The following is a 21,199-nucleotide window of genomic DNA, read 5'->3' on the forward strand; positions in this document are numbered from 1 at the left end:
TGAACAATTCATGTGTTTTTCAAATGTTCTCAATGAGTCACCTGAATTTCGATAGTCTGTGCTGAGGAAGAGAAGTCTATGAGAAGTCTACGTAAGCACCGCAAACAAGTACTCAGTAAGCAGCGGAAAATAGCGAAATTGCGTTGGAACCTTTGAAACTGGCCAGAATCAGGTATCGTAATTCAAACAAAACTAAAGTAACAAAGTAATACGCAAAAATAAAGCAAGTATGTTTTTAAACGAAACGAAAGATTTTGAGGGAGAGAAATACTACCAGCGACACATTACTTCCCAATGGGATTAACCGTTCCTATTTTCATCTTTTGTACATCCTTCTTCTTAAACGCTTCTTTACTTCTGCACTTTTTTTTGAAGAAGATTTGAAGATTTACCAAATACATGTGCTTTAAACATTTCAAACATACGGACTTAGACTTCACAGAAACTAGAATCGGTCAACATTAAAGGCATCACTCCACGAATCTGAAGTGGTACGGATTTCAGGTGGAGTATTCGTAGATTATGGAGAGAAGGGTGATTTCGTTCACGGTACGGAAGATACGGCTTTGAACGTTCTGGCGCGCTATTTTCTACAACGGGTTCGATTGGAGCGCGCCAACCTTGTGCATCCGCCGCATTTTCCGGGCCGTTTTTACGCCAATTAGCAAGAAATTGACGGAATCACCCCTCTCTCCATAATCTACTAAGCCGTATACGAATACTTCACCTAAAATCCGTACCACCTTAAATTCGTGGGATGATGCCTTTAAACGTCATCCGTTCTTTTATAACACCATCCTTTTCGGTGTGTTTACACCACATTTATACCGAGATGTTTGCTCCCATTGGAGCATCCAGCCTCGTTAAGTGAAACAAGAGGATTCTTCACCCCAACCTGCCGTAGCTCAGAGACCTTTATTTTCGCAACCACTTGAAAAAGACCACTTATTGCTTTTCTACAAAATTTGATAAGAATATTCAACCAAGAATTTGCAAAATGAAATGGTTTTTGATTTTGCGAAGATCACACCAATATATGTTTCAACGTTTTAATAAGCAAACAAGGAACGTGGCCAGGCTTGAACATTTCGATACTTCTTTGAGTCATTTTTGTATTATGTGATGTAATAGCGATAAACGCAAACATTGTTTGATAAGAACTGCTCCTATGAACAGCTCTTGCGTCTTAATCTCTTTATCGCCAGCCTTACTGGGAGCGTTGCAGACTTGTCTCCTTCGCCCTAGGTCTTTCCCCATTCATTCATTTATTCATTCATTCACTCTATTACTTATTAACTGCTTTCAGATGAAAGCTGGGATAACCTCCATTTGCCTTATATCATTGTCTATCGCTCAAATTCATTTTCCTGGCGAAAAGTACTTTGCAAACGTTCGTCAACTAACATTTCATGGTGTTCACACTGAAGCATATTTCAGGCAAGATTTTATTACTTGAACAAAATCCGTTAAATTCAAATCCACCTGTGTTGTTTAGCTTCGACGACAGTTACTTGACACTACAAGCAACTGGATATGGGCTGAACTGCGATCAGGCAAGACACCGTCTTGGATTTTGTTTTTGAAGTTTAGGATAATGCTCAGCTTAAGACCCCTTCTTTTGGATATCATAAGAGATACACAAAACACATCTCAAGAGATATGAACCTATAGTTACAAGTTAGGCATAGCAACATAAAAAAAGGAAAGGAAAGAAAAGAGGAAGAAGAAAGTACGCTAAATGGGATATTTTGTTCTCAACGTTGAATGACAGTGAAGAATAATTGCCACCTTTGTCACCTAAGCCGAAAGCCGTACCTATCCGGTGTTGTTTAGAGCAAGCTAGCTAGAGAAAATATTAAGGAATGGATATGAAGAAGTAGCTGAACGACAGTCGTTTCACCACGAGCTTCACACTTAAGGTTATCAATACAACAGATATTACGTATCAATAAGTTTGAAATCAGTTGAAGATACCACTCACCAGTTCTTATGGGTATTATCATCGTCTCTCAGTCATTCTTATCTCGTTTCGTTATAAACTACTAATCCATTACCTTATGCTAACTATGCTTCTGTAATATTCAAAACTTGTGTAGAACAGAGTTTTCAAGAAGCACATTCCGATTTATTAGGAGAGATTTAGATTTATTAGGATTAGCAACAAACTTTGTTTTGATGGTGTGTTCGGGAGATTTTCATGTTCTTTTTAGAAGTTAATAATATCGATACACATGTGATTTACTGTGATCATGTGATCTACTATTTACATAAAGGATTACTCAGAACGTGGAATAACCATCCCTATAAATCTTGAAATCGCGCGAACCAAGAGCATCAGACTGTCTAGTTTGTCTAGCGATGCAATTCTTTACAACCGTGCTAAAAATGGAATTAAATGTAATGTAAGTAGACTAATTAAAAATGTGGCGGGAGAAAGAGATTTCCCGTATGCTCGAATTCAGTGTTTGAATCTTCTTCCTGAGCTTTAGTAGTTTCAATGTTCAAGAAATAATGTGTTTCTGGGCAGGAGTAGTGTAGCGGTTAGAGCTTCCTTTTCCTGCACGATCGATCGGAGGTTCGAATCCTAGTGCTCACCAAGTCTTTCATCCCTCAGCAGTCGATAAATTGGTATCAGACTTGTCTGGGAGGACAAAAACATGGGCTAGAAACCGCAAGTCATTGTATAGGCCAGTTACACGTTTGTAGACCTCAAAATATTCTGAATTGAAGTGAACGTGAGGGCGCATCCCAAGCCGATTGATTAATGCCAGAAACGTTATCCTTTTTAATATTCTTCTGCCTTCCTCAAATCACAATTTTCTTGTTATTCCCAAACATCTCTGTTTTCAAATGAACTCTAGTAACGCCAAACCAAAGAGAACAACCAAATTGATTGCTCTATGAGTAAGAATTCATACAAACAAAGAAATTCTGTACCTTTTACAACAAGTAGCAAATTTTCCATTTAAGATAAGATGTCCTGTTACGCAACAAAGTAAACATTCTCTTTCAGATCTATCGTCTAGACTTGAACGCTCCAGGCAATCAAACTCTGAACCGACTTAGCACTGGGATCGGCTCATGCACTTGTTCCTTTTTCTATCCGAACAATAAGGATGTACTATATGCTGGGAATTTTCATAAGGTCCAGATTTACTGAACAGTCTAGCGGAATCACTTGAAGTTAACCAAAATTTCAGTCTAGAATATAACGTAATGTACTCTATATGGAGAGAACCCGTGGGAATCTTGCATAGAAAAATTTTGCCCTCACAAAGAAATCAGTGATGGTATCAAGTAAAGTCTTTCTGGAAAATCACAAGCGATAATGTTCTGGAATATTGTATTTCTTAGTCAACGCATGAATAATCGCAAATTATAGTTCTCAAAGTGTTCAAACCAATGGTAGATCAACGATTATTAAATTGTTGTAGGTGAAAATGGCAGCAAAGAAAGGATCAAGTGATCCAACTTGTCCTCCAAAAAAATGTCAGTCGTCTGAAGCAAAGCACAATCCAGAACTACAGCAACTTTGTAAGTTCTTAACGTTAACGTTCGATAAAGCACTTGACTGATTATGTGAATAAGTGAAAAGTTCAAATCACCTGCAGCAGAAATACTTTGCTCAATGAATGAATGGCAGTAGAGTTTAAATGTGCTATTTCTTTTTTTATGAAGAAAACATTAACGTTTTTATGACATAAGAAATGCAGAATAAAGAAACCAGGATTCTTTTCACTGGAATACCGCACCACTCTGTCGTAAACATCCTTAAACCTTCCTCTCGCATCCCTCACGGAGACCTTTTTTTAACATAATCTAAGATCATTTTGTGAGTCTCGTTGAACTTAGTTGGATCTAATGTGAGATCAGAACATGTCTACATCTTGATAAGAAACTTTTCACTAACTGCTTTTAAGTCATTTTGTCACTAACAAAATACTGACATACAAGTGTAGCAATAAATTAGGTTAATAAAAACAATTACTTATCTGTTCTAGGCAACACTTCCTACACATGGGATATCTACCCGGATTACGATATCTTCAAGGTAGTCGCCGACATCCCAAATAATCAGACGAAACTTCCTCATGTTCGCGTTTTCTCAGGTGAACGAATACGGTAATATCGTAGCTCAGCTCACTAACAACAATGCGTACGACGCGGAAGCGGTGATCAGTCCGGATGGGCAGAAGATTCTGTACACTAGCATGGAGAACGGGGATCTAGACCTCTACATTATGGACATCAATGGGTCGAACAAAAAACAGGTGCTATTTGTATTTCTTATGGGAGGGTTAGAAGGGATTTTCAATGATTCCTTCCAGCTATGAGAGTGGAAAAATGCCTCTGGAGTAACTACTGTTTCTTAAGAGTTAGAAGAAAAAAAGTTAAAAAGAGGGAAACATAGAAAAGCTGAATTTGAGTCGAAATCGCTCAGTAATCAGTAGCAAAAAAATGAGCTATCTCTGATTTCCCATAGCTCTTCCGATGAGATTACAGTAAAGTGCTACTGAGCTGCAATAAACTGCTGCTGGATTGAGCTGACAGAGGAAATAACACGCAGAAGGATTCCTTCATACTGATTCCTTCATAGTTACGTGTTAAATCAGAACATCGTCTCTCAGAAGCCGATCATTCTACATTTTTCAGCGAAATTTCCTCTTATTTCCTGAATTTCCTCCTACGGTGCTCAATAATTGCCGATGATCGGTGACTGCCCGTGGCAAGAAATTATGAAACAACTGGTTTCGTGAGGAAATACTGCTCTTGTTATTGTTATGCAATGATTGCAGGCAAATAGAATTAGTTTTGTCGTGTTTTTATGTTTAAATCACAATTCTGGTCCAGGAATAGTTGCTATAAATGTGACTACCAAAGGAATTCAGAAGAATTGAAAACATTTAAAAGAGAAATATAGTGTGCAGAAATTGAAAGGAAACTACGAAAACGAAGTTTTCCTGATAAAAATGCAGACCTCCGATATTGAGATATTGGCTAAACATTTATGTGAAACTTGCTTGTACGCTCTGCGTCAGAGTTTTGGGTGACTTAATCAGCTCTCGTGTTCTATTTGTTTCAAATTAGTCAACCTTTTCAAATTTCTCAGTTTTTTGTTGAGGTTGCTCTCCGGAAAACGAACAAAGATTCTAACATTAATGTACCACAGCTTTTTCAAAAATTCCACACTTCTACAGTCGAAGTCGAATGTGTTTAGCCGAATGAGGGCGAAGCGTCCACGGGATCCTATTATCTTTTTCTAAGCCTACCATCCTCTCTTCATTCTGCCCCACCCTAATCGAAGGTGCACCGAAAACGTTTGAAAACAGTGAAAACAAAAACAAAAGTAAAAACAGACAACTGTAAATTCACTGGCTAAAATTTCCCCTTCTTAGCATATATTACTCTTGCTTAAATTACTTTTTTTTCTTAATTAATTAAAGGCATAACCTCACGAATCTGAGGTGGTACGGATTTCAGGTGGAGTATTCGTATACGGGATCGTACATTATGGAAAGAAGGGTGATTCCATCTATTTCTTCCTAACTGCCGCAAAAAAAAAACGGCCCGGAAGATACGACTTCGAGCGTTCCGGCGCGCTTTTTTCTACAACGAGTTCGATTGGAGCGCGCCAGCTTTGTGCATGACATCTTTCCGTTTTCTACGGCAATTAGGAAGTTTTGAACGGAATCACCCTCCTCTCCATAATCTACGACCTCGTATAGGAATTCTCCACCTGAAATCCGCACCACCCCAGATTCGTGGAGTGATACCTTTAATCCAAAGAAAACTAAGTCAGGCTAAACTACGTATCATAGGTGTAACCTTTTTTTCCAGTTGACAAACGTCTTGGGATATGATGGCGGAGGATTTTTCTCTCCAGACAGTAAAAGGATAGTGTTCCGCGCAAGTCGACCCACTACGGATGCGGAGAAGAAGAAGTATCAGGCACTGCTAAAGTACGTTATCTACTGTTCCATTTGTTTTCTCCATCGATCTTCAGCGTGACACCAAATACAGAAGCACACATTTTTTCAGATACAATCTTGTTGCTCCCACTGATATGGAGCTCTACGTGATGAACGTGAATGGCAGTGGTCTTCGTCCTGTTTTCCCACATAAATTGGGTGGCGCGAACTGGGCTCCATTTTATCATCCTGACAATGAAAGGATTGTTTTCAGGTTTGCTGGACCTTGTACTATGTCTGAATTTTGTAATTTACAAGTAAAAAAAGTAGAAAAAACTAGAAATTCCCACGCAAATTTCCTAGAACCTCGTTTTAGCTCTAATTTCAACTCCACGGGAGAGGACTACAATTCATTTGACCTATACATCGTAAAAGAAGATGGGACCGGTCTGGAAAAGGTATGTACAGGTTGAGCATCGGAAGAAACCGATAATCCCCTCCATAATTCAGATTACAATGGACGAAGGCAGCTTCGATTCGTTCCCAATGTTTTCTCACAAAGGCGATAAGTTTGTATGGGGTTCATCACGAAATGCGAAGAATCCTAGCGATATCAACATTTTCATTGCAGATTGGGTAAGTGTTGTTCTCAGTAGAATTGATCGAAATATTTTAATAACCTCTGCACAGTGAGGGTTTTTAACAGTCATTTTATTCACAACACATGATCCAAGTAAAAGTGTGTACTTAACTAAGCTGCCCATGCAAGTACGGTTTCGAGTGAAATATGTAAAAGTATGCGCTTCTTGGCACTTCTTTTCACAAGTAGGAGGTATTAAGTTGTCCACAGCCTTTTGTATCATTTATTTACGGACGAAAATGGAGAAAAAATACGGAGGTATTTTCGCTGCACAGAGATATTCTCCCGGTTCTTCTTGGAGATTTGAGGAAAGTCTTCATCAGTCGGGGCTGAATCTCTTTAACTGCTACACCGCTACGCGTTTGCCCTAGCACTCTTCCCCTGCTAGAAATACAACCATTCAGATGTTTTTTTTTAACTTAAGGTAAAAAGAAATTTGCTGATCTTATCCCTTGCACTTTTTGGCCAAGCCAACATTTTAATTTTGACTATAAATTTTAAATTGGGACCCAACGTAAACCTCGTGGGGTTCTGGCAATCGCACACAATTTCTTTCCAAATGATCTCAGCATGAACGTACCCCGTTTGTTTTGTTTTTTACGTTTCGCAAAACTTCAACACGATTCTATGTGACCGTAAAATTTAGAGGAGATAGAAATTCGGAATCTTATAGTTCTCGTTCTCGTCTGCTTGAACCTGATTCCCTTTTGAGGAGCCTGAAGAGTAGTTTATTTTCTGGAATTGAAGGTCAATGATGGACAAAGGGCAAGCGACGATAACAAAGAGGAGGCGCTGAGATCAAATAGGGTATGGAGATCAGCTACCGTAAGTACTGTAAGTTCCAGCAGTTACCGTTCGTAGACGAACTGCTCTGACAAATCGCTTCGAGCGAATTCAGGCTGATACTGTTCCGTGGCAGAACACCACCACCACTCCCTATGATGGCGTTGTACATTTTGAAGGCGAACGACATTTCAAAAACGTGAAGCAGCTCACATTTGGAGGCCAAAATGCTGAAGGATATTTTAGGTTAATTTTTTGGTAACACTGTAATCAAAAATCGAAGGTGGTGGATTTTCACTTCAGTACACAATGGAACTGTTTGCACGAAGATGTTGTAAATTTCTGTTTCAGTTTCGATGACTCAAAGCTGACTCTCCAAGCTACAGGTTACGGTACGGATTGTGATCAGGTAAATGGTAATCCAACAAACTGAAGAAATGCACCACAAAAGTAGCTAGGATTCAGATTTACGAGCTGGACCTCAACATCGATCCCCGTAAACAAATCATGCGAAGAACCAGTACTGGTCTTGGTGGAACCACTTGCTCGTTCTTTTACAAGGAAGACGGGAATGACGACAGGCTTTACGCTGGCGATTTTTGGGCGGTAAGTGCTCGAAGATCTAATTGACCTACTAATCACTGTCACAAATCTCCACGTTCAGTTGAACGTTTCGTCTTTTGCGGATGCAGCCAAAACATGTCCCCAGAAAAAATGCCAGAACGTCTCCGCTATCAAGGATCCAGTGCTCAAAAAGCTCTGCAACACTTCTTATACTTGGGATATTGTGCCCAGTTACGACATTTTCAAGGTCCACAAATTTAGAGCTTTGTTTAACTCACAAGACGTAGATATTGTTTAAGGTGAACAAATATGGAAATATTGTGACGCAGCTGACTGATTCTCCTGGATACGATGCCGAAGCGGTGTTAAGTCCGGATGGAACAAAGATCGCATTCACGTCGATACGTTCCGGTGATCTTGAACTTTGGACAATGAATGTAGACGGCACAAATCTTAATCAGGTTTGTAATCAGAGCTTTTCATTTCTCTTTATATTTATGAATATTCCGGTTACTAAATTGAAGAAAGGAAAAGGAGTTGGATGAATCAGGACTCGTTTCCCACTTTAGCACCTAGAAACCATATTCTTCTCAGAAAAATGATGGAAGTATCTTTCCTCCCACGTCAACGTTCTTCTAATCCCTTTGCTTTTCACTGTATCTTTTCATGTCCTTTTTTCACATCTTTGAAAATAAAAATAAAAGTTTTCATTTTTCTAGTACAAATCAAGGATCAACAACGTAGTTACCATTATTATCAGCAAGATTTACTCACTTAATGGGGAAAGTCATAATGCGGTTCTTCCAGGAGAGGGACCACGAAGATAGAAAGTCGTTAGGAGTTTCTATCTTTTTTTTTGAGAGTTTTTTTTTTCGCGCAGGTGCTGCTTAAGGACACCGAACGGGTGATATTCGGGTGGGAGAAGGTCTGGGCCACAACGGTGAGCCAAGGTCGTCCAACCTAGGCGCTCCAGAAAATTCCGGGTCACCTTTTCCGTGTGAGGTCTCGCGTTGTCATGCAGCAGTGAGAATTCGAGTCGTTTTCGGCATTTTTCCTTTCATGTTGAAATTGGCATTGATTCTTCGGTTGTCCTCTAGCAGCTTTCGAAACAGAAGATCTTGCGAATTCCAGAATAAAAAAATCAAAAGTGGGAAGAAAGATATGCAAAGACCCGACATGCTTGAATGTTTCAGGTCACCTACGAACTTGGTTATGATGGTGGTGCGTTCTTTTCGCCTGACGGTAAACGACTTGTATTCCGAGCGAGCCGACCGAAAACACACGATGAAATTGCGAAATATAAAGTAAAATATTTGCATTCTCTCACATCTTAGCTAAACATAATCCCTGGCTTCAGAAACTACTCGAATATGATCTCGTTGAGCCCGTTGCAATGGAATTATTCGTTGTTGACGTGGATGGTGCGAATCTGAAGCAGATCACCAATCTTGGAGGCGCAAGTTGGGCACCGTATTACCTTAACGATAATAAGCGAATTGTGTTTAGGTAAAGCGACTTTTTTTGCTTCGCTCTCGTAAAATTTCATCATACATTTTGCTAATATTTATATATTATAAATGCTCTAACCTGCAGGTAATTGAATTCTCTAGGCAGGTCTGAGCAGTAACTGCAAAAGATTAGAAAGTTGAATGCAGCAGTGTGAGGTAAGTCTTAGGCCCTTCTCCTGCTCATTGTTTACGAGCATCTACAACTTACACCTACTGGCCATCTAAAATGCGCCAATTTTGATTCATATACCACATCGTCGGTAGATTCGAGCCTTCAAATCATAATAATGGATGATAGTCGTTAAAAGTATACATCAATAAGCACTAATAGTTCTTTTATGTGGTTATTTTCATGGTTTTGGCTCTCGTGACAATCCTTGGGAAGACGTTGTTCTTCCATTGAAAGGTCCACTAGATAATTGCAAGTTGAATAAGTTCGCCGGAACAAAATTCCTCAAACACTCACATTCACTCAAATTAACCCTTCAAAAGATAATATACACCACCACAGTACGGCACGTCTGACGCAAACCCTGTGCTGATCATAGTTTAGAGGTTACAACCGCTTTACTTCTTCTATTATAGCCTTTAAGAATACTGATTTTCGTTGCTTGTTGTTTTTTTACGTAAACGTACGTAAACACATTGTACGTTATGTATCTACGTTCACGTAAAAAAGGTCAAAAAACAATTTTGACTACCACAAGCTTCCATTAAACGATCTCAAGCAAAGCTTAACCGTTTCCCCAGTTGTCCGTTCGCTCCATCAGTCACCTGTACTTGCCAGATGAGTGAAAAATTTTGGAATTTGAGGGTTATAGGAATCCCTCCTTGGTGTTTGTGGAAAAGAAACGCTCTTTCGTCTCTTTCGTGTTTGAGACTATCAGTTTTACTTTTGGCCAAATATGCGACGCATTATAGTAGATGGGTTTCGCAGAGTTGGAATACCTGGACGTTAAAACGTACCTCTTTTCTAAGCAGTGTGGATTAGGATTATTATTATGAAAAATAGTCTACCTTAGGATAAAATACTCTACTCTAGAATAATCTATCTATGTTTCCATTTTTTATAGACTCCTCTGGGACTCGGCAAAAATGTGATCGCTATAAATACGATTGCAATGCATTTGATGAATAATCAAATCGAAGAGGAAATGAAATCCAAGAGTGATAATTGATTTCTCATAAAAATTCTTAAGTTTCAGTTCAAACTACGATGATGCAGACAACGGATTCGGTGCATTCGCCCTGTACGTGATAAACGACGATGGGACAGGATTGGAAAGGGTGAGCGTAGAATTATTTTAGGAATATTACTTACTTACTTAGATACTTAGATGGCCCATCTTCACTGGACGTGCGGGCCCCAGCATCTCTTCCACTCGTTTCGTTTCCTCGTCATTGTCATCCAAGATGTTCTCAAGCTTCGTGAGTGACGTTGACGAAGTCCTTGAGCCGTATCCAGCTGAGCTCTCAGCTGGTCCATCCGTGTAACGAACACGTCACCCCATCTCGTTGGCGGTCGCCCTCGGGGGCGTTTAGCGTCTCTTGGGATCCAGTCTAGCGTTCTTTTAGTCCATCTATCGTCGATTCTTCTCATGATGTGACCGGCGCATCTATGTTTTGCTTTCGATACATATTCCGCTGGGTCGCGAAGACGGGACATTCCTCTTAAGTCGGAGCTGCGAAGACCGGCTAGGTGTTGTGTGCGCAGGTTAAACTTCAGAAGACATTTCTCAAGGGCTCTGTGGGTAGCAAGTAGCTTCCTAGACGTAGCAGCGGTGTCCGCCCACGTCTCCGCTGCGTTCGAGTCGAACAGATGGGCACGAAGATCATGGCCCGTCAGTTGGTCCGTAGCTTCCCTGACGGCTGCGAATGCTGCCCATGCTGCTCCCATTCTTCTATTCAGTTCTTCCTTCAAATCGTTTTCTATGTTCATAGAACGTCCGAGGTATACGTATGACGAAGTTTCCACGATTTGGGAGATTTGAAAGTTGTACTCCTCCGTCCTCGCAGTAGGCGTTCTTTATGAACTGTGTCTTCTTTCTGTTTATTTGTAGTCCAATTCTCTTCCCTGCTTCGTTCAATTCGTTGGGCATCGTTTCTGCTTCATTGGTACTGCTCGAAAAGAGAACGATGTCGTCCGCGGAACGAAGGTTCGAGAGAAATCTTCCATCAACACGTAGGCCCCTTTCTTCCCAGGAGAGCGATTTCATTATCCATTGCAATGCAGCCGTGAACAGCTTCGGCGATGTAGTATCGCCTTATCGTACCCACTTTCCAATGGGTATGGTGAGAGGGCGGTGGAAAAGCTGTATCCTAGTCGTGCATCGTTCGTAGCAATTGGCTAATGTCCTCACATACGACGCGTCCACACCTTGATCGACCAGCGCTGACAGTATTGCATTCGTTTCTACGCTGTCCAAGGCTTTCTCATAGTCGACGAAAGTTAGAACAAGGGGCAGGTGGTATTCCCGGCAAACCTCTATGACCCTCGACACGATCAGGATTTGGTCCAAGCAGCTGAACCCCTGGCGGAATCCAGCTTGTTCTTGAGGCTGGGCTTCATCCAGCGTCCTAGATATGCGCGTGAAGATGATCTTGGTGAATACTTTGTATAACACGCTCAGCAAGCATATCGGACGGTTGTTCTGAAGGTCCTCTCGGTCACCTTTCTTATGGATAAGAACGGTTCGCGAGGTCTTCCACTGGTCTGGGATCCTTTCTTTCTGAAGGTAGGATGTCATGTGCGCTGCTAAGATTACATGAAGCGGATGGCCACCAGCCCGAAGAAAGTCTGCTTATATAAAATCAGGTCCGGGGGCTGTGCCAGGTTTCATGCTCTTGATAGCGACTCAAACTTCCGAAAGGAGAATCCGTGGTGGAGCTTCACCAGTGGGGATGATCGGGCTTGACACAGGAGTTGATGAACGGAAAAGGTTCGAGTAGAACCTCTCCGTAATGATTTCCATCTCACGACGAGAAGACCCTTTTAGGAATATTTCAGGAATCATTTCTGAGTTTATTTGTTAGGGTCTAGTAGTAGGTTTTTTTCTTTCGTGGCATGTAGTAATTTAAAAATCAACAGCGAAGTACTCTCAACATCTGTTCAAGTATTGCAGATCACTTTCGGAGACAAATATCAGTTCAATTCTTTCGCTATGATGAACCATGCTGGTACGAAACTTGTGTGGGGTTCGAGTCGCAATGGGACGACCATGTATGACCTGAACCTGTTCCTAGCAGACTGGACGGATGAACCTGTAGGTAGCAGCGGAGTTTTGTCACTCTTCCTAGTACCACTCGTGATACTTTTTGGCTAAGTGCTGGACCATTTACTTTTCTTTCATGTTTTTGTATAAATACAGGTTATTTACGCCTCGCTCAAAGTAGTTTTTGCCGTCGATTTCGGGCTCAATAATGTACCATCTTTTTCGTGGATAGTCCAGGAAAATGTTTCCTATAGTGGTGAATAAGTTCTTTTTCCTAACTACTGCTGCTCACGATCATGATAATCTCCAAATGAAGAACAACTCCTACCTATGGGTTTCTTCAAGCAATACCGCTTGCCTCATTGCTATGTTAGGACCCTCATTTGTAAGCTCCTTCTTATTGTGACTACTTTACATATTCGTGCTTGTCTTCGCTTTTTTACATCAGGTTCTAAATTCACTTTTGCTCAGTTTTGCACATTGGATAAATTTTTTATTTTGATAGTGTACTCATGGATTTCCACAAGTGTCCAGCATAAGCAATGTGCTTCACACCCTTCCATACTGTGTGATTTCTCAACAAGGTACGGTCGTTGGTTGTAGATAGGCAAGTAAAATAGGGATTAAAAACTTCATCCAGAGAAAATTTTTTCAGTTTTCTGCTATCGCTAAGATTTCTACCAAAGCCCTATTTATTCCGTCCCATTGCTATTTCACTCCTAGTGAGAACAGGTGTTAGTATGAGTTTTATTCGATTTGGCTGGTTTGCATCTAAAAAGCGAAGAAGAGAAAGTCCGTGAGACGTCAAAGATCAGATTGGCAATAAAGGATACTTGACTCTTGCGAAAATAAGACGTTGTTCCCGTCCAAAAGAAACTATCTTTTACGATTGCAGAAGTTGTTTTTTTTTTAAATTACATTAATGTGTGCTGCTTACAACGATTGAAAAAAATTACCCTGTAATTCTAATCAAAAAGATTTCTGATCTTATTGTGCTGAGATTAACTATCCGTTCACCGAAACAATGACTAAGATACGGTAACTTCCTTCACACTTTTTCATTCAATTTCGCATTCTTTTGTTTTAAAACCGCTAAACCGAATCTTCTCCTCGTTTTCTTTTTCGCACCAATTGATTTGATCCCATCAATTCTTCCGCGTCGAGATGAAGATCAAAGTTGGGAATGTCGTACTCTCCCAGCAGGGCTATGCATTGCATCGGATAACTTTAGCGGAAGACCTATATCTGTTAACGAAGGTTTTTTCGATACTTGTAAAACACTGCAATAACCTTGAAAAATTAGCTTTAGCTTTCTTTTCAAAAAAAAACACCTTCCCACTCCTCTCCTTTGAAAGAAAAAATAAAATTAAGAGAAATAAAAAATGAACGATAAAATCAAACAACCTAGTAGTAGTCAAGAAATGAGGGTTGCTCATCGATACCGAATTCCGGCAAAATATTAAGTCTTTTTTGCAGCCAAAAAAGACAAGTTCTAGTGAAAGCCCCCATCAATCAGCTATCGATGTTTGAAAGTGGTTATTTTGCTGGTTGTAACCAGTTTGAATCTGAAATGAAAATTGCGAGAAAAAACCTCGTTGACGAAAACTATTTTTTCTAGTGTTGTCCTCATAATTCCTCGATTTCAACAGCAGGATTCGCAAAAACTGGCAGAAATTTCGAATTTGTCTATCGTACTATCTTTGCAGTTGGGTCACATTTCGCTCTTAAAATTCCCCTCAATATTATATTCTGGATGATCTTCTCTCAGAGTCATGTCTACGATTACATCAGAGCTAGACTAATAAACGGAGCATGGTGCATGGTCACATGCTACCTCATCCTACGCATTCGACAAAACGTCTTTTTTTTTTGAGATCTCCAGGTTTAGGAATGAAGGTGGTGACATATGCACGTATAGGAAAATGAACAAACTGTCTTCCTAAATCTTCAAGAGGAAATTTTAAGAAAATTTTTGCGCAGAACCCCTGTTATCGCCCGTTCTATACACCACGTGGTTCACTTCTCGATAAATCTTCAGTACTTCAGCTTTGCTTCCGTCGTTTCGGAAATTCAATCCACTAAGTCCAGATTATACTATTTGAAGAGGTCTAGCGATAACATAATTAAAAAAAAACTCTATTGCGTCTTCAGAAGTCATGAATAGATTTTGTTTCGTTTTTCCAGCTACGGTGTTTTCTAAATTAGGTCTGCAGAATCTGTTGAATAGAAAAAAGAGCGACTTATTTTTCATGTTGTTCCTCTAGAATATCTCTTCATGTTTATGTCATTTGAAAAGTTTGTTCAAACGCTGCAAAAATTTCGTAAAACATCTTAGGATGCTCTTCACCCAATACAGAAGAAAACCATTTTTCACTAAAAGATGAGCAAAATCCGTCGTAATATGGGACAGATTAAATAGAGCTGGAAGGAAAAGAGGCAAGGCAAAAGCAGTTGTTCAATAACTCAATAATCTCACTAATCAGTTTAAATAATATCGAAAAAAACATTATTACTAAATCAGTTGTCACTTTTAAAATTTCGTGTTTCCTCTGAGCCATGCTTCCGCTGGATGAATTCAGAATTTCTAGTTATGACAACAAAGGAGCTACATGAATTATTCTCAATTGTGAGAATTTAGAATTTTTTGTTATTTTTAGCTTTTAATTTGAAGTGTATCGTTTAATGGGCGAGTGTAGTGTAGCGGTTAGAGGTTTTGCTTCCTGCACGATCGATCGGACGTTCGAATCAGCCCTAGTGCTCACCAAGCCTTTCATCCCTCCGGGGTCGATAAATTGGTACCAGACTTGTCTGGGAGGGTAAAACCACTGACTTGACACATCGGCTAGCCCCCGCAAGTCATTGTATAGACCAGTTACTCGTTCGTGAACCTCAAACAATTCTGAATTGAAGTGAACGTGGGGGCGCATCCCAAGCGGATTGATTAACGCCAGACACTTTATCCTTTATCCTTTTCATCGTTTGACTAGTGAAGTGATGTCTTACCCAACTCTTCGTCTTACCCCCAAGACGATTCATAACAATTCATTCTTTACCGTCGAAAACAAATTTGGACGAATAGGAGGGGCAGGGCGCAAGGGTTGCACATTGCAACAGAAGCCGTCGTAAGAAACAGCTTTCTGGGGTCGTCCGTTTACACCGATACAGGGAGAGATGAACGGAATCACCTCTTTCCCACAATCTACGACCCCGTATAGGCATAACCCGCCTGAAACCCGTACCATCCCAGATTTGTGGGGTGATGCCTCTAACTTGCCTCTCCCGTTTAGTATAGATCAAAATTTGCATAAGATTTTCCTTCCAGGAATAATCCTTACGCAGTCAGGCATGAGTTCTCTGAGAATGTCAAGTAAAATGTTGCATTGTTCGTTTAACTGTCGGGATGTTTTCGTATTTTGTATAATAAATATTACAATTCAATTTTGACTATATGTAGTAAAACTTTTCCTACTAGCTGGGGCTAGCCTCAATGTTTTTTCTTGTTAATCCTCGACCTTCAGGGCCATTAAGAATAGCATATACTTAAAACTGTTATCATTGAAAAACGCTAACCGGTAATAACACAAACCAATGAAATAGCATAAAGGATAGAGGATAAAGTGTCTGGCGACAACCAATCCGCTTTGGATGCGCCCCCACGTTCACTCCAATTCAGAATCGTTTGAGGTTTACACAAGTCTGGTACTAATTCATCGACTCCGGAGGGATCAAAGGCTTGGTGAGCACCAGGATGGATTCGAACCTCCGAGCGTGCAGGAAGCGGAACCTCTAACCGCTACACTGCACGCCGCCGTGAAATAGCACATTGATCGTAAAAAGCCCGACTTATACTTTGTTTATGAATATATGTTGAACTTGTACTCTCACGCTTCTTCTCAAAATTGTTCCATATCGTGCTTTTGTGGAACACAACATAGTATTAGGGTTTTCTGAAAGTATCTGCCGAAATACGGCAAATTTTCAAAACAACACAACTTTTTAACAACATTTTACTATTCGACGAAATAATCTCCAACAACATCGATAACCTTCTGCCAGATTCTCACAAGACCACGGATTCCTTTGGCGCACAACTCCGGCTACTTGGAGGCGAAGAAAGCCCAAAGGTCATTTTCGAGGTGGTCACGATCATCGTAGCGCTTCTCTGCCAGGTGATGCTGAAGCGATCGGAAGTGGTGGTAGTCGCTCGGGGCCAGGTCCGGGCTGTACGGCTGGTGCGGTAGAACTTCCCATCCGAGCTCCACAATTTTCTGGGAAGTCTTCTTCGCGATGTGAGGGGGCGCGTTAGGGCGTTCGTGCAGCAGGCGAATGTTGTCGAGCCTCGGATACTCCTTGCGGATTTTGTCGGCCAGTCTTTGCAATTGAGCGCAGTAGGCCTCCGTAGTAACGGTCGTGTTGTCCGGCAGCAGTTCGAACGGTAGATTCCATGAACTCCCCACCAGACGCTCAGCATGGACCCTTCTTCTCATGGATTTCACTTTTCACAAAAGGATCCGGCATTTCATCGTCAGTGCTTCACGCACATTTGTGGGTGCGGTTGACGTAGAGGACCCATTTTTCATCTCCAGTGGCAATGGTGTCCAGCCAGTCGAATCTACGGATTCTGGAGAGCAGCTGAATGCAGATGTCCAGGCGTCTTTGGCGGTTGCCGTCGCTCAATGCATGTGGGAGCCAGTGACCGAGTTTTCTCACCATTCCGAGAGATCGCAGTTCATTGCTCACGGCGAACAGCCAGACTGGCAGCAAATTACCCCACACCTTCATATGGATGCTGCTCCGCCAGATTCTTCAGTTCGTCGAACGATATTGCAGTCGGTCGACCAGAGCGAGGCTCTTCTTCGAGTTTCTTGTTTCCGGCTTTGAAGCGCTAGAACCAGACGCGCACAGACCGCTCAGAAGAGGCTTCAGTGCGGTACTTGACTTAAATTTCGATAGGCTTCGGCAGCGGGGTGGCCAGATTCGGACTCGTAAAGGAGTACGTGTCGAATATGGGTGGAATGTTCGGCCATTATAGGATGAAATAAGCAAGAGGGAGCCAGATTTGTTGTGTGTATACAAACGGAAGTGTCCCTATATAATATATTTAAAACGGGAACTTCCAGAGCATCTCAAAAAATCTGCGCTACTGCGAAATTTTCGGCAGATACTTTCCGAACACCCTAATACATATGTGCATCTGGTAAACTTTCAGAACCATATTAGCAATAATAAATGAAAACCCTGTTCTAAAGCTAAATTGTTCTATTTAGAAATGCTGTATACGATTTCCAGCTAAAATCTGGGGTGTACGCAACGGCAGCGTCTGATGTGATGGTGAATCCAGTGCAGATAAGAGAACTTTACCCACTTCAAAGGTTTGATCATAGCTAGCGTGAAATCTGTCGATCATTCCCGTTAACGAGTGAGGATGCATGATTAAGGATGCTTCACCAATTTATGCTAATTTATCTCTCAGTTTTCGAAAATTCAACAATCTGAAAAAAGTTGCTGTTGTTTTTAGGACCACGATTCACAGAGTAAAGTGATCTCGTGTTTAATGTTTTGTCGCAGCTGTTGTATTTGTTGGTGAAAAGGTCGTGCAGGTGCGGATTCTCTCAGCCACAATGCTCAGCTCTGGAATAGAAACAGAGTTCGAGGAAATTTTCGATTTTTGCATTGCCGTAGCACCAAACGAGGTTCTACACCACAGTTCACAAATACCGCAAGCTACACAACAATTCAGGAGCTACATATCTCAAGAAAAGCAGTCTGCTCAGTTAACCGGTACGAAACTACTCTTTACACCCTAGCAAGTAATAAAACTGAAGGATTTAACTTGGATTTAATCACTTGTGGAGGTCTGAAGAGTAATTTTGTCAGATAAAAAGATCACTCAGAGTGCTTGTGATCCACTTAGCTTCTGGATTTACATGTGGTGTTCTGCGTTTTTTGTCGTGATAGAGTTGCAAGCTACCCACCTTTTAAATTCCGCTACTACTTGAGAGAATTTAAGGAATCCAATAAATTAGAAAATTTGTATTCCTTCCAAGAACTATCAAGTAATCATGATTTTTTGTTAAACGCAATGCTCTAGACATCAATTGAAGTTGTTTTTGCTTCAGGGACAATCATTGGTTCCAGCTCGTCCGCCGTTTCTGCCACAGCGTAATGATCCTCCAATGATAACCCGTGATAGTTACTTCTGTGTACTGGAACAGCTGATCTTCATTGTTTTTGTTGATCCACAGACATTTATTGTTCCATGTTCATGATCGCGCAATCATTCCCCGTCATTTCTTCTTCTCTCCTCCTGCTTACTCTAAGAAACCGACCAGTATTGAATAGCTTCCCTACATGCCTGAAATGTCTTGCATTGTCCAGTTGCGATTAAGACGGGATATATCCTTTCCTCTTTACTATCTGCGTACCTTTCTCACCACTTTAAAAAAGACTTGAAAAGTCTTGGTTCGATTACTATAAATATCATTATCAGCAATATCTAGCCACTTAATGGGCAAAGTCTTTTCTCATTTTTTCAGGGGTTTCGGTCGTTTTTCGCAGACTGCATTGTCCAGTTTCTGGAGTTGCTTCATGTACATATACGCGTTGATTGTTTGAGTATCCTCCAGCAGCTCTCAGAAGGAGTTACTCTGCGAGTCCCAGAATACAAAAGCGGGAAAATATGCAAACACTCAAAATTATGTACTTCAAAGTATTTCACTATATCTTCCCTTGTGTGTTGCCTAACGTTTGAAGTTTCAAGTAAAATACATAACTTCGGATAGAGTACCTAAGTCCTTTCATGTACAGAACAATATGAATCTCGAGGACGTGATCGACCAGTTTTCCGACGTCGAACCGTTCCTCGTTAGGAAGTGGCACTATGCTTTCTACACCTTCTTCGGTTTGTTGCTTCAAATGTGTTCGATTCGTTCTGGGAAATTCATGCGAATCATGGCACAGATCTGATTGGTAACAATGTGATCGAATGGCGTGACTTCCAACAACTAATCGACGCGATTGGATCTGTTCGAGGAGCAAGTAGCGAGGATCACATCGCCGCCACTCTCTGTCTAACCGATGTTTGGCATTTAATGTGCGATACAATGCATAAAGAGTATTCAGACAAAGTGGGTTTCACCGGCGGTTATGCTACTGATATTTATCTACACACATATTTGTTGTATTTATTATACTTTTATTTTATGCTAAGCTAATTCTCGGCGCAGTACCGTTTATTTCTTCGTTTCATCTCATTTTGTAGACAAGGAGGGAATTTACAGAACACTATAATAAAGCATTTAAAGAAAACGTCAGAAAAAGGATTAAGTTTAGGATCCCCTTTCTCTGAATTTCTGACTACAGCGTGGAAGGAAAAAAAAGAAAGTACTCAATTTTTTTAAGCTACCCTCTACAGAGTAAAATGTTCTGGGCCCCTACTGAAAAATAACCGAGAAAATTTAAATCACAGACGAGTAAGCACTAATTTACATTCAAATAGATCAGTAGATGAAATTTTGTGAAACAACAAGGACGAGTTCGAACTTGCTGGCTTTCTTTGTGATTTTTGCCAAAAAAAAAACTTTTTCATTGTGTATTTTCTATTTCCGTAGATCAAAAGTTGTGAGTTAAATTGAGATAATGAAAATACTGTACTGCTTTCCGGTAGGCATCCCTGCCTCGATAACTGCACCCAAATACAACCCATAATTGAGCAATATAAACCTGTCTCCCCAAAAATCAAAACTGTGTTATTCAGAGGGAATAAAGGAAAATAGAAATCCAATAAATTAAAAATTTCACTGTTGCAGATAACCCTAATAGACTGGATTGGGATGTGGGCAGATTCACTTACAGCCGAAAAAGAGCCAGCGTGGCAGAAGGCATACCTCGACTACATGTTCCGACTGCTCGATGCATCCGGTAGATGACAATTTTCAGATTAATTTAAAAAAGAGGAGAGAAAAATCTCTCTTTCAAGGTGACAAACTCGTCGATCTTTCCGAGTATATCGAAGTGTTAGGTTACTTCAACATTCAACGTGAGGATGCAATTGCTTGTTTCGACAAATTTGCAGTGGTCGGTTCCGTTTACGTACAAAAGAGTACTGTAGGGAGTTGTAGGCTTTTTTTTCAGAATCCTGATGGTGGTCAAAGCAATTCAATTGACTACAAAAGATTTGTAATGTTATGGCAGCAATATTTCCGGTCCACCGACATTAACGATCCTGGTAATCATCTGCTTGGAAGAGCTTAAACAATTCGAAAATATGTGAGACGCATCAGGATACAAGAAGTTTTAGCCTTTTCTCCTCTATTTCATCGCTCACTGATACATACTCTCCACCTAAATGGTGAATTTCTTTTTTATTTTGAATATGGAAGAGCAGAAAATTTTTTATGTTGCAATCATTTCATGATTTTTTTCTCATTTCACTTTTTCTTTCAAAAACTCTCCCGTTTATTTTTTGCCCAGATCCTCTAATAAAATCCTCATTGATTAGTTTAACAGGTGGAATTAATGTGTGGCCCGATAAATACACATGAAACTTGTTTTAATTCAACAGAGACGTGGAAAAATGCTTTA

At 40.5% G+C, this 21,199-nt stretch overlaps 1 protein-coding gene across 2 annotated transcripts; it reads left to right on the forward strand.

Moving 5' to 3' along the window:
• Nucleotides 1-1,306: 1,306 nt before the first annotated feature.
• RB195_019685 (uncharacterized protein) lies at nucleotides 1,307-20,869 on the forward strand (the record flags this gene model as incomplete). 2 transcript variants are annotated; one of them, XM_064187654.1, is made up of 27 exons in its annotated part: nucleotides 1,307-1,437; nucleotides 1,496-1,553; nucleotides 3,014-3,145; nucleotides 3,435-3,534; nucleotides 4,002-4,051; nucleotides 4,110-4,271; nucleotides 5,839-5,960; nucleotides 6,040-6,183; nucleotides 6,286-6,367; nucleotides 6,420-6,545; nucleotides 7,297-7,383; nucleotides 7,448-7,578; nucleotides 7,684-7,741; nucleotides 7,798-7,938; nucleotides 7,997-8,143; nucleotides 8,196-8,357; nucleotides 9,090-9,200; nucleotides 9,254-9,402; nucleotides 10,610-10,691; nucleotides 12,527-12,667; nucleotides 16,936-17,051; nucleotides 17,203-17,425; nucleotides 19,424-19,517; nucleotides 19,577-19,743; nucleotides 20,425-20,536; nucleotides 20,595-20,692; nucleotides 20,750-20,869. In XM_064187654.1, the coding sequence occupies 27 exons, from the start codon at nucleotides 1,307-1,309 to the stop codon at nucleotides 20,867-20,869; spliced, it is 3,246 nt and encodes a 1,081-aa protein (XP_064043534.1). The 2 variants fall into 2 exon arrangements, with proteins under 2 accessions (XP_064043534.1, XP_064043535.1); XM_064187653.1 differs by lacking the exon at nucleotides 16,936-17,051 and having other exon boundaries at nucleotides 17,219-17,425.
• Nucleotides 20,870-21,199: the final 330 nt, after the last annotated feature.

This window comes from Necator americanus, chromosome II (genome assembly GCF_031761385.1).
Source record: "Necator americanus strain Aroian chromosome II, whole genome shotgun sequence".
NCBI classification, from domain to species: domain Eukaryota; kingdom Metazoa; phylum Nematoda; class Chromadorea; order Rhabditida; family Ancylostomatidae; genus Necator; species Necator americanus.